Source organism: Ptychodera flava, chromosome 15 (assembly GCF_041260155.1).
Source record: "Ptychodera flava strain L36383 chromosome 15, AS_Pfla_20210202, whole genome shotgun sequence".
Taxonomy (NCBI): domain Eukaryota; kingdom Metazoa; phylum Hemichordata; class Enteropneusta; family Ptychoderidae; genus Ptychodera; species Ptychodera flava.
In genome coordinates, this window is record NC_091942.1 from 40,805,512 (window position 1) to 40,818,640 (window position 13,129).

Consider the following 13,129-nt stretch of genomic DNA (forward strand, 5'->3'; position numbering starts at 1 on the left):
TGAGATAGATATGAATACAGGCATAATTGTGAACTTAGGTGAACTTAGATTGTAATTGTCTAATCGTCAGTTTTTTATTTCAAGACTTTTAAGTGCTAGTTTGTATTTTTTAGATGGGTGGGTTGTTTTTGTTTATTCTGTTTGTTTGTTTTTATGCAAAGCTGTGACTACGTTAAATTACTCGGTACCCCTCTACACAGCAAAAAAAACCAAAAAAACATTTGCCCTTGTGATAGGCTCTGTACAGACCTTGACAAAACCCTGTGGGACAGGTCTGTGTCAGCAAGGACGTCCCATTCCTATGACAGGGGCTGATGTATAGGTCTGTAGCCATACAGTTTTGTGATGACATGCTACCATGCTGTAGATACAGTGATGTGACAGGGCCTGAAATTTCTGCCTGTCCCATCACTGTATTTACAGGACTGTACATAAAAATGAATAGAGACCTGCCAGAGTCAATAGTTTCTTAATGTGCACACAATTACCCCTGTGTTCATTTCTATCATCAAAACTGGCCCATTTTTTTCTGAAAATATACACCCGTGAAATCTGACAAATTTCCAGACCCTGTAACAGGCCCAGTAAATTCAACACTGGCACACCGCTGTTTGTACACCAGTATTCATGTGGTCCACTGGATACATTTAGAAATTAACATCGCTGTATACATTCCTTTAATACCAGGCCTGATACAGACCTGTTCATACATCCCTGATATCTGACCAATTTTACAGATCCTATAACTGAGGTTACTGATCAGACCCTGTTCCGGGCATGTACTGTACTCTGCCTGTAATTTTCTTGCTGTAATACAGTATATTATGAAAAAAATGTCATGTGGCGTCCAAAAACTTGTTGTGCCTTCCCATTTTCTACCTGACCCCGTCTTCCGTCGATCCCCTTCCCTTGCAGAAAGAATTATCAAATATTGTATCAAATGCAAGATATTTAAATCGTAAATTGGACAAGGGTCACTGAACAGTAACACCGTACTATTAAACGTAAATGAAGTCAATATTCAGCAGCTAAAGAATTTTTGAGCAGACGAGCCCAACTATTTCCTTCTTTCTATAGTTATATATCGTTATAATTTTTTTTTAATTTCTGGTTTTGAGAACTGTATTTGCGGCACTCTTTCTGACTGCATATCCAGAAATAGCCGTTTAGACTGTAGTCACAAAAATCATTTTATAGTGCCTTACCTTGGTCAGTGCTGCGCTCAGTGTACTGTGTGATTGTAGAACTAAAAGTATCAATGCAAGTTTGGAAGTCAGTGAAACTTTCATCCTATATCTGCAAAACAAATGTATATGTTCTGCCGTTAATGAAGAATAACAATGATAGGTTTAAAGGGACATTATCGCGATATTACCCTCTAAAAGAGACAAGGTCGGTCTCTCTAGAACTGTAATTTTATATAAGAACAAGAATTTGGTTTATCGTCAAAAGATCGATTGAAAAACAACTCAAGATATATGCTCACAAACAAGCATAGGTGTATCTTCAGATATGTACGGCTGATATATCATAATATGACAACTGCATAAGAATTGGGGAAGTTGATCTTTAACGGGGATAAGGCTAATACTTTGTATTTTAATATTATTCTTATTCTTCCATTTTTGGCGAGACAACAGAGGCGGCGAGCATTTTGTTTTTAATGATAACATGTACAGAAATGTGTATGTGACACCGCCATGTTAATGAATATATCCGACACGGAAACAATAAATACGTCCCACAGATCATTTTGACCATTCAATGCTATGAAACACTGATGAGACATTTAGGAAGATTGAACTTGTGAAACTCAGATTTTGCGACATTTAAAGAATATACAAAATCGGCAAAAGAGTCAGCTTCCACGCCAAAGAAATTTTAAGTTCTAAGAGATTATTCCTTGTTAAACTAAAAAGTTCCAACACTTACCCCTTGTAGGTAACCGATATTTGTCATGACTTGTTTAATGCTGCATTTTATATTTTGTTATCGCCTTTATTTCATATATACCATACGCCGTATTATGTTTACAACAACTACATTTTTCGGTTATTTTACTTTTGTTTTGCTGATTTTTGTGTTTGTAATTTGTCTCAATATTTAGAGGGCCCTGTGATGATTAGCGCTTTCGGCAAACCAAGTATCCATTAACCCCCCGTTAGATAAAAATTATGAAATAACGACGATGTCACCTCCAGTATTTTCCAACTGTTAGATAATGATGATGACAACTCTATTTATGGTATCAACTGGATTGAATGTGTTAAAACGACGGGATTTTAAAGGTATAGGGGTCTCCCCCGGGCATAACCCTCTGTAAACTTACCTTATACCCTTCATAGTCCGTTGCCAAGGTGACGGTCAGGAATATCACTCTTCAAACTTTGAATCCTTATACACGTCGCGTGGTAAAATAAATGAAATCGTGTCATTATGCTGTATATTGACTTTTGTGAAACTTTAGTAATCTTTTGAAATATTACGCAGTAGTTTACACTTGACATATCCACTTGAAAAAAATATGCATGGGAGCATCAAAACCATGCTAATCATCGTTTTAAACGGTTGGTATCCTATTTTCTTTGTTTTCAATTACAACAACACGTCGAAAAAGGAGAAGAAGTTTGTCAGTGTGGACTGATTTAAATCGCCTATGAAACAGAGCTAAAATAAACTAACAGAATGAACCAAAATTACTCTCAGTGCTCTCCATTTTAAGGTAGCGACTGCATGTTTTTTTCTGGTTAAGAGAACAGGTGTTCGCAGAGAGGTCAATGATTATTTCCGTTTCTGTCATTGACACGGTTGAAAATTACCAAATATCAGTGACAAAAGGCAAGAAATTTTTCCCGGCCTTTTTTTTAGAAAGGCAAAATCTAATTATTGAAATTCATGCGCTCAAGAATTTATCAGTCTTCCAAAAAGCTGTAATTAAGAACCCTTTATTAAAAGCAAAAACGAAATTATCTTTGTGCTATAAAGTAGGATGTGTTAATTTATGAATGGTTGAATTATTGATAGGGATTAGTACCAAATGACGCGATCCATTCCTTTTGCTGTCATCAATCACACTCTGTTCACGTGAACACCAAACCATCCAATGCACGTCACGTGATCACCAAACTATCCACCACACGTCGTCAAGTGAGGGAGCTGCAATTCACTACACTGATGGAACATAGGAACCGGAGAGAGACCGAGCAGGACATATAACGTGGAAGTAGAAGTGCTTTCTCAATGAGACGTTCATTGTTACTTTTACATGCACCTTTGTAAGGCAATGTCACATGATTAAATATATTCATAAATATGTTGCGTATTGCAACACTGCACTAATTATTGAACGATACGTATAATTTTATAATTCTGTGGTAGAATCCGTAGTGTAAAAAAAATTGTCTAAAAATATTACCATAGATTCGCATTGGGGTTTCCGTTACACCAAAGGGAAAGTGAATTTCAGTAAGGTCGTGGAGTCAAAAAAGGTAAAACGCGGGATGAGAGTTTTCTGAGATGGCATTTAACCATCCTGATTTGCCTTAATTAGGCCTACAGGTAGATTTTTTTGTTATGCTCATTATCGTGAATTCTAATAATTTCATAATTCGTAAAGCATTTTGTTCAGAATTTTTTGGAAATTATGCGTAAACTATCAATGAAGATGAGTTTCTCCATTTTTCGATTGCGTAGGAAGAGCCTTTGCGTTTGATATTTACGGTTTATCAACACCACATCACCATATATTTCGCTTTCAGGGTAGATTTAGGCTGACAGACCATTGGTATTGTCTGTATTAATTTTAAGAAAAAAAGCTCTTACAACGGAGGGTGGGGGCAAATCTATAGGGCCTACTACCTTGAGAGTAATTAATGCACTTTTGCGCTGTCACTTAGTGATAAAATACTATCAATTAAAGCAAATTAAGTTCATCCTTGTTTTAATTTTCGTAATCACACAAGGGTTTTATATTTTAGAGCTATGAAAAAGAGGAGGATCTTTATTATAGAAATAACGGGCGACGCGCTGACCATTAACGTTTATTTGTGGGCAAGGGCGAGAGGAAAGCCCTACATTAACGGGCGAGGCTTGCCGAGCCCGTTAATTTGGCTTTCCTCGAGCCCGCGCCCACAAATAAACGTTAATGAACAGAGTGGAATCTGTTATTTCCATTATATTATCAGCAAACCCAAGAAAACCGTCAAAATTTTCGAAAATTTCAGGAGCGAACGACAACTGCGCCCCAGAAACTGAGCAATACGCGACGCACTGTCACGCGCGCTGTAAAAAATTGGCAAATCCGGATAGGCCTATGCTTTCAGAAAAAAGTATCTCAACTTGACCTACAAGTGCTCCATTTTATTTTGTGATTGATTATGATTTACGTTTGAGCTGTAAAGTTACGATACTTTGAGTTGTTAACCTTATTATTCATATTCACGGGCATGTAAACAAACCATTACTGTGTATTTGTGGTCAGTCACGTGGTTCAGTTCCACCAATCAAAATGCGACTGGCAGGGCATGGTAATATAATCCGGTATAACGGTTCACGGAGTGCCTAAATATACTCATTTATTCACTTGTAAAGTATTGCCCATGTAAGTTTTGAAAGTGCAAAAGAAATGCCATACCTCAGAAAACGTGCTCGATTTAGAAAACAAAATTGTATGTGTTAAATACTCAGATAGTCACGACTTCCCTGGAAGTATTCATTATCAAATATGCTATCAACAGAATGGACTGAGAGGTGGGTCACGGACATCTTATCCATGTACCTTTCTGCATCTTAGAAATGGTCTGCACCCTTACCAGCTATTGCTTATCATCGACCTATGCGACAATAGCAATCAAGGATGGATCATTATATTTTACGAGAGGCTATAAAATGGGGGGGGGATAAAGGGGGGGGGGGGTTAGAAGATGAATTTCTGTTTTTGAAAATAATATTCACATTGCACTAGTTGATTTAATACTGCATAACTCTTAAATAGTCGTGAGTTCTGTCAAATCCGATATATGGACAAATCTTGTAATGCGCAAAAATCGCACGTCCTCGATAAATCTGACCAGCTATTCAAAATCAAATGGTTTATCCCTTATGGTGCGTGGTCCGTCGGACAAGTGTCTCTGCCCCCGTATATGCTTGAAATTGTATCGACGGGGATTTTGTAATCGGCCACAGATTTAACATCCATAGATTAATTCTGTTAGAAACATAAGTATTTGGCTTTACAATCACAGGAAAACACTTATTTGCTGGATGACATCTGTCACTTTGACGTTTTCCATGTGGTGTTAAACTCTAGCCAATAATGTCGATTAAACACAGACAATATGCTAACAATATTATATCAACTGTTCATTATCTCCCGTGATCAAACAGATGCCTTTGTTTACCATGTATCTTTCATTATTCAAGATGTCGACTCTCTACTCTTTGCGTGAACCTTCAAATGTGTTTTTTTTTACCTTCTTGATGTCTCTAACATAAGCAAACAGCGAACGCGCAATATGAATAATTCACGATATCGTATCAGTAAAATTAATATACCGTATGTGGGGAGAAAGTATTCTACAATCAATAAACAACAAAATGAGATAGTTATGAAAATAATGGGGAAAAAACACTGTACCGGCTTTACTTTTGCAAAAAGTCGAGGACCAGAGACAGCTATTTTGTTTTATTTGGCTTTAGTTTGTAATTTTAACAAATAGGCGCGTCACTTTTTTGAGCAAAGTGTCATCTAGCAATAGCTGTAAAGTCATTTTTCGGGTTTGTTAGGAAAAATCAATTTTTGGTAACTTTCTTGAGTACGGGCAATTTTGAGGAAAAGCCTTGCCGTATTACTGCAGCGGCCGTTCGGTCCTTCCATGGCGGGAAGTTTTCCTCTAACCATCGTTGCATAGAAACAAGCATATTTGTAGGATGCTGTTTCCATTTATGAAAACAACACCAGTCCATTATTTCAAGAATGCTATACTGTATCTCAGAAATCAGTACTTACCTATATAGACAAGCTTTGTGATAACGACATGTCTTTCTAATACGTCTTAAATCCACTTCTCTTACCACAGCGTCTGTTGTGACAAACAGAGACAGAAATACAGAAAGAGGCACTAAACTGTCTAAACCACAATCTTTACCGTATCGTAAACATAACATTGTACTGTTGTCTTGTTTCTTTTGGCTATCTATACTTCAGATGTTTTACATCAGCGCACTTTCTTTATCAACTGTAAGTTGTAAAATGTGCTTTCGCAAGCTTTGCAGCAGCACTAGAATAAAATGTGTCGTCTAGTTGGTCTATACTCAGCTATGCTCGGCTCGATAAAGAAAAATCCCAACGGTTAAATATAAACCTTGGTTTTTGAAATGTGAAAATACCCATAGTCCCAGATTTCCCTAAATAGTTGTCTGCATCGAAATTTCATAAAAAAATCGAACTAAAAGTATAACATTGAAGTTTTACCGGAAAAATACATGCAAGCGCCATATTGATGTTTCTCTTTCTCACCATTTTGACGTGTACACAAGCTGTCAGCTTTACGATGCATACATTATTTTGTAATCCCCTTATTTGCCGGGTAGGGTGACCGATTATAATATCGTGCTTTGAAAAACAACAGACAAATTCTTTCTCTTGATAACATCAAGGCTAAAATGTACCATTTAAAGGAATGTTACAGTGTGTATTAGACACTACGATACCTGTACACCGATGTCTTGCCACATTTCTGAAATTGACCGCTATTTCGACCTTAACTACGAGTTCATAATAGCAAAAGTCACTGCGGAATTATTACTGTAATTTCCCATGTACAAAAGCTTTACCTGTAGATTCCTACCCAGGGTTGGAAAAAGTGTCCTTGAAAGACCAAGAAAACAAGCACTCTCTACCGACGATCTAAGTCACCGTTAATCACAGTTTCGGACTCGTCACCGACGAAAGGTATTCTCAGTGGCACAATTTTTTAATATTTAATGAGTTGCATGAATATTCACATAACATCTGTCACCAAGTTACAGAATATATCAAATCATATTGAACGAAGTATTCAATAGGATATTACACATGCATTGACGTCAAACTGCTCATTGTTCTCCCTCGAGCACCATTGATGTGCCAAAACATCACCCTTTGAATGTGAATTGTAAAACGTATAGTGTACTATACCAAGGACTGTGATTGTACGTACCGAACAACCTCCAAGTGTAAATCTGAACGCCCTCGTGTACTGTACCTATGCTGAACAAACCTATACATGTAAATCTAACGTTGTCGTGTACTGTAGCTACTGAACAAACGCTACATGTCAACATTTTTAAAGATCAGGATGACGCTAAAAAATTGAAGCTTCACGAAACAGTGCGTGGCAATGCCTATATGGTATTCCCAAAGAATACAGGGACCGCCCTTTTTATATTCACATATTCCAAGGAATACAGAAATTGATCCATGTTCCGAAGAAATTCATCCACATTTCTATTAACCACTGATTTTTTATACAATCGGCTGACATGAGAGGACGTATATTTTATTTGTACATTTGTATATTTATATCATCAGATGATGAAAACGAAGCAAAAATCAGAAATTTAAAGGTCAAAAAGTCAACAATCTGATGGGTTCGCGGACGTAATTCTATCTGAACTAGTCTAGTCCGTGACCCGGGTACATAGTACATCAGAATGCAACTAAAGAAGTATATAACTGTTCAAGTTATTGATGTTTACAAATCACAAGAAATGAGTACATGGAAGTCACTAAATATTTGGAAGAATATATACATAGACTCTAGTACTGAATAAATATTGTCATGAAATACTGGACACGAAATCGCCCTTGGAGCCCGTCGGTGCGGATGGGTCCCTACTTTGAATTTGCAGGTGGTTGAGAAAATAGGCAATATCCCTGATTTTCAGATGGGGCGTTCCCGTATATGTCAGTCACCAAATTAGGGGCGGGGTTTTAGTCACATGTCCAGGGTAACGATAGGCAACCCATCCCCCGGCTGGGACACTCTAGAGGTAGCCGTCCTGCCGTGAGCAGTGCATATCTATGCTCTCCTGATCTAACCTCTTGGCTACCGCTATTTCCTTCTATTTTGCGTTAAATCCTACTTCTTGCTACTCTTAGTAAGCCTCCGTGAGGCTGAGGTGCCAGATTTACAGGTATACCAAGTTAGTTTTCTCAGGTTCTCTTTGTTGTTGGTTTCGCCTGAGTCAAGGCGTGCGTTCAGTCGCCTCTCTAGACCCAGTTTTATACGTGCGTGTTCTGTCCACGCACAAGTCGAACACCTCAGTGACGGACGTCATTCAGAAGCCCGTTCACGTTACCACACTACAGATTTCTGAGAGAATTGTCCTCACGTATTTTATCAGGTGTTGACTTTCATGATATTTCTGGTAATTCAGAGGATTTCGTTACAATATATAAGCTATACGGGAGAAAATCTACACCATACTTCATTTATCGGAACGCTTCAGTATCCATTTCAATTTATACACGCCTTTCTCAAAATGCCATATTTCTGCTTAATACGTGACAAACAAAATACATGAGAAATCTTTACATTATCTACTTTTCATTCATTAAACAAGTTTTTAATGATCAAACAGTGGGTTTTATCAGATAGATAAATTGATGTTAACGGACGGTAGCAATAACTGATGTAAGAGCGTTGACAAAAAGATATCCATTGGTTTCTTTAGAATACTACACAAAAATACGGAGGAACTAGATATCTAGGCACACCTTTTATGCCCGTGTTTATCAAAATGTTACATATTTAGTATTTATTTACCAAATTATTAGATTAATGAATTCCGTGCTGGCTCAAACCTGTGGACCAATGTTATCTCACAGTATAGAAAGATTTTTCTTTGTGAATGAATGAAGGACGGTCTCATCTTAAACTGAAAAACTGCAAAAGGGGTCATGCTTTTTACACTCAGCACAGAGAGAGTCACTTGGTTTTGAAAACTAAATTTCCACCCAGTCAACAAGACTGACAAATATTCGACAAAATATAGGTGATTCTCCACTTGTATTTTTATGCTTTAATCACGTATAGACCTGGCAAGTTCAAGTCTGTAATGCCTATAGCTGAATGTCCCTATATTACAAATTACTTACAAAAACAAGTGTGTAACGTAAAAAGAAAAGCAGATGAGCTAACATTTGAAGATTTAAAAGACATTACTTCACCATCCAATTATCCCAAATTAGTTCCAATCATGTTTCAGGCAGTTCGCACCTAAATATTTAAAGACTCAAACTTTTTCTATTTTTTTCTCAGGGAAACTTTAAACCATTCTCTTTCGAAACAGTACGATATAAAAAACGGGATGACCGTGCAAAATGTGGTACGAGAAAAAGAAATTACCTAATATTTCCAGACACTTGAAATTCATTACGGCCGTCATCCGTGTATTAACTCTAAGAGGAAAAATCAAAATTTTCGATTTTCACTAAGATAAGCAGGTGAAACGTTCGTTTACTCAGTGAGCTTCAAAGTGAGCTCCCTCTAGTGGTAGAAAAATACATCTCGTAAAGGTTAACAGCTGTCAGTTCTCTTTCACCCTAGGCCGGCGTACCCAGGGCATTTTCATGAAACCTACAATTTAGTTGTGAACATTTAAGGTAGAACGCACCTCAGGGGCAGACATTCGGACTCTCAAACTTTTACAATTCTATTCTGATATACCACATGTCGGGGTTCATTTCAAAGTTCTTGGTAAAAGAAAACTTTTCACCGGCTTAGTTTTTCGAAATTCGAAAATTTTTATTTTTCTCCATAGAGTTAACACAGGGATGGCGGCCATTTTTAATTTCTAATATCAGTAAATCTTGGCCAATTTGTTTCTCTAGTACCAAAATTTGCACGGTGACCCCCATTTTTATTCTTGATTTTGAAAGAGAATGATTGAAAGATTCCTTGAGGAAAGTTTGAGCAAAAATTTAAGTCTTTCACTTTCGAGGTGCATACTACCTTAACGGCAGTGATAATGCAATGTTTTGCTCACAACGGAGCCCCGGTGGTAAGTCAGTGACTTATATGATTAAGTATAATGACCAAAGGGAACATAGGAGATTTTTTGGGAGTTAGATATAGTGTACTGTGTAAAATATCAGAAAATAGTTAGAGAGATTCAAATTTTTGAAAATAGTACAAAAGCAATGATATATCGACGCCAAACAAACCAAATCTGGATACTTCAATATGCCGCAGCAGACCAAGAAGTTGTTTTTGATAAGTGGAACAAAAATACTGAAAATTGTCAAAAGTCACAGTTACTGAAACTGTTCTTTTACAAAATAACAAAATATTGAAATATCTGAACATAAGAAATGCTTTATAATGGCGTAATGAGGGGTCATGAAATCTTTAACATCTTCGAGGCCTGAAGGGTGTTATCTAATGTTGAGTGGTTGGGGTTCACACTAATTTTGATAGAGGTGCGAGAAGAATTTGCCGACCATAATTACTGAACAATCCACAAGGTTACTTTTCCAGTTACGTGTTATGACACAGTAAATGCAACTTTAATAGCTCTTTCATTGCGCGAATAAGGACCAAGTTTTACCCCGGCAAATGTTATGTTTTCTTCTTTTTCCGCAAGTTATGTTTACATATTTCCGTGAAATAAAATTCGTTTCACTACACTCCATTTAGGTAACCTAATGTTTTACGGCTTGTACGATCTAGGGGTTCGTACTCATTAGTTGCATATCCTTTGTCGTGCAAGGACAGGAATTTATAGTTCCACTTTCACAGCATCGCGGAGAGAAAAGTGTTCGATAAGCTTTATTTATATCCAAGTTCTTATTGACCCGTTTGATGACCGCCTAGACTGCCCCCCCCCTCCCCATCGCTCGGCTTTTCTCGGCAGCAGTTACTGGCTAGCCTTAGAGTGGTTCAAGTCTGTGATTTGTGAATGTGTGAATCGGCTGAACCGTTGACCCTAAAAGGGTCTATGAGTGAACGTGATGATTTGTGCTCTGTTTTCATGTGAAACGTATGAGTGGGATAGTATCAACGCGCTGAGTGAGGTGAACGCGATACAGGGTTATTACACGAAGTTTGGAAAATACGGACACATCACGAGAATACGACGCGGTATCGCCCTAACTTCGTGTAATAACCCTTTATCATACATGCATGCTTTGGTTATGACTTTTTTCCTACAGACGCTCCGAAATTAGCAACGAAATCAACTTGAAATCGACCTTGCTTCCTCCAGGCTGTACTTATAAAAAGTTGGTTGCTAAGGAGTGATGACAACCGTATCACTTCTTGATATTATTCCGCTATTGGGCCATTCCACTGCAAAGGAGGATCTATGGAGCACTTCTGCAGCAAACAATTTAAATATTACGATGTCGACACAGGTTTTCACAATTTGAAGAAGATTTATTTTTAGTTTAAAATGACGGTGGATGTAAAACATAGGCGGGAGTCCACAAAATGGGTGTGTTTTTGTGTTTTAATACATAACCTCATCCCTGCGTGAAAGTTATGAGGCCGCCAAAATCGGGTCAAAATACTCGCGCCACGCTCAAACTCTTATCGTGTATGAACAGCTGAGAGCACAGAGCAAGCAGCTCTGCGACATCTATGAATGCACATACAGTGGATATAATACCCGTACCAGTCAGTTTATCTCGAAGAATTATACATGTTTCCAGACGTCAAATATGCCGAATTTACCATCCTAGTAAGCGGATTAGTGAAAACATGAAGTGAGTACACTGTAAGCTGTAGTGTCGTAACTCGTTCGTGATTTTGTTGCTGTACGAATAAAAGTACATTTCAAAGGTATTTCCGTCGTCTGCTCGTATATTTTCCTTCCTGGCTTGCCTCAATAGAACTAAACTTCCTTTAACAACCGAAGCGAAAGTTTGACTTTCCCTAGATGGTACATTGTATCTGAAACCCGCACCGCATCGGTGCCACCAGCTTGAGCGGACGTATAGAAATTTGCATAATTCAATAGGCTGCAGAGCCTCGTTCTGAATGTAAACAAGCAATATGTCGGAATACACGTCGTTCGAGCGACTTGGTCGTGAAAATGGGCTCGAAAGCTCACAAATATGATTATTTAATGCGACATTGAACATGCTATGAGGTAATGTACACTTTTGAGAGTAATTTCATCGTATCTATGCATGATAGAAATAAATACTAATGATAATTGACAACTGAATTCGTACGTTGCAATGATGGTTTATACCTCTCAGCTGTGTGCTATTTTTAGACTGTGACCCGAAACACACTGATACAGGTCTTGAACAAAAATAATACTTGTTGTGTCAAACCACTTGCTATTGAACAACGCTTGTGACAAGTTTCGTGAATTTCTGACAGTGCGCATATATTTGCGGCATGATTTCATGATGCCATGTATGCGCTGTTAGTGTTACCGTACAAGGCTGATCGTACAGTCCAGTGTACGCGAGTACAGCGTACAACGCTATGGCACTGAAACTCGCCTTTATGTTATCGGACTTCAGTCAACATTGACGAGTTGAAACATGGTAACTGAACAGTGATATACTACCCGTTACCAGTGAAAAGGAAAACTGTGACAAATCACGGTCACTCAAATCCACTCTTACAACGATATTATTATCTTGAAAGGCTGAGGGGTCAGTAAAATCAGGCGTGGGAATGTCCGACCACCACATCCTGCATCGACTCCAAACAGACAGACACTGACAGTTGACAATGACCGAATACAAGAGAAGTCGGCCAGTACAGTATGCACCCTATTAGAATGTATGCTCCATATTAGTGTTTCTTTTTTTGAAGTCTCACTTAAGTTATATACGAAAGCGATCTAAATGTCATTCATAAGATAAGCGTAATGTTTGCAAACTTCACAGATCACAGTTCAACGCACGTATGGGTAAAATTAAAGATGGCGGTGTATCGCGATCGTGGTAGCGAGTTTTGCAGTCTTCGTCATAGTTACACTTGAAGTTCGTTAAAAAGTCCTAGGAGATGGCGAAGCAACTTAGTTAAGAGTCATCAAGCCATGAATTTTACTCAAGAAATGGCATAATGTTTGCCTGAACTTTAATACGGTACGCGCGCGATCTGCCGAAACACGGAGGCAGACCGTA

General features: G+C 38.0%; 1 protein-coding gene across 2 annotated transcripts in view; it reads right to left on the reverse strand.

Moving 5' to 3' along the window:
* The window catches only part of LOC139152192 (LDL receptor repeat-containing protein egg-1-like), a 52,945-nt gene extending 45,950 nt beyond the window's left edge, over positions 1 to 6,995 (reverse strand). Inside the window, exons 1-4 of one of the 2 annotated variants that reach the window (XM_070725326.1) lie at positions 6,835 to 6,995; positions 6,008 to 6,080; positions 2,330 to 2,394; positions 1,206 to 1,296 (exon numbers count right to left, since the gene is read on the reverse strand). In XM_070725326.1, the coding sequence (XP_070581427.1) occupies positions 1,206 to 1,296; positions 2,330 to 2,343 (105 nt within the window). In that variant the 5' untranslated portion in view covers positions 2,344 to 2,394; positions 6,008 to 6,080; positions 6,835 to 6,995. Of the gene's footprint in view, positions 1 to 1,205; positions 1,297 to 2,329; positions 2,395 to 6,007; positions 6,081 to 6,472; positions 6,550 to 6,834 lie in introns of those variants that run through there. The other variant, XM_070725328.1, reaches the window with a different exon arrangement.
* Positions 6,996 to 13,129: the final 6,134 nt, after the last annotated feature.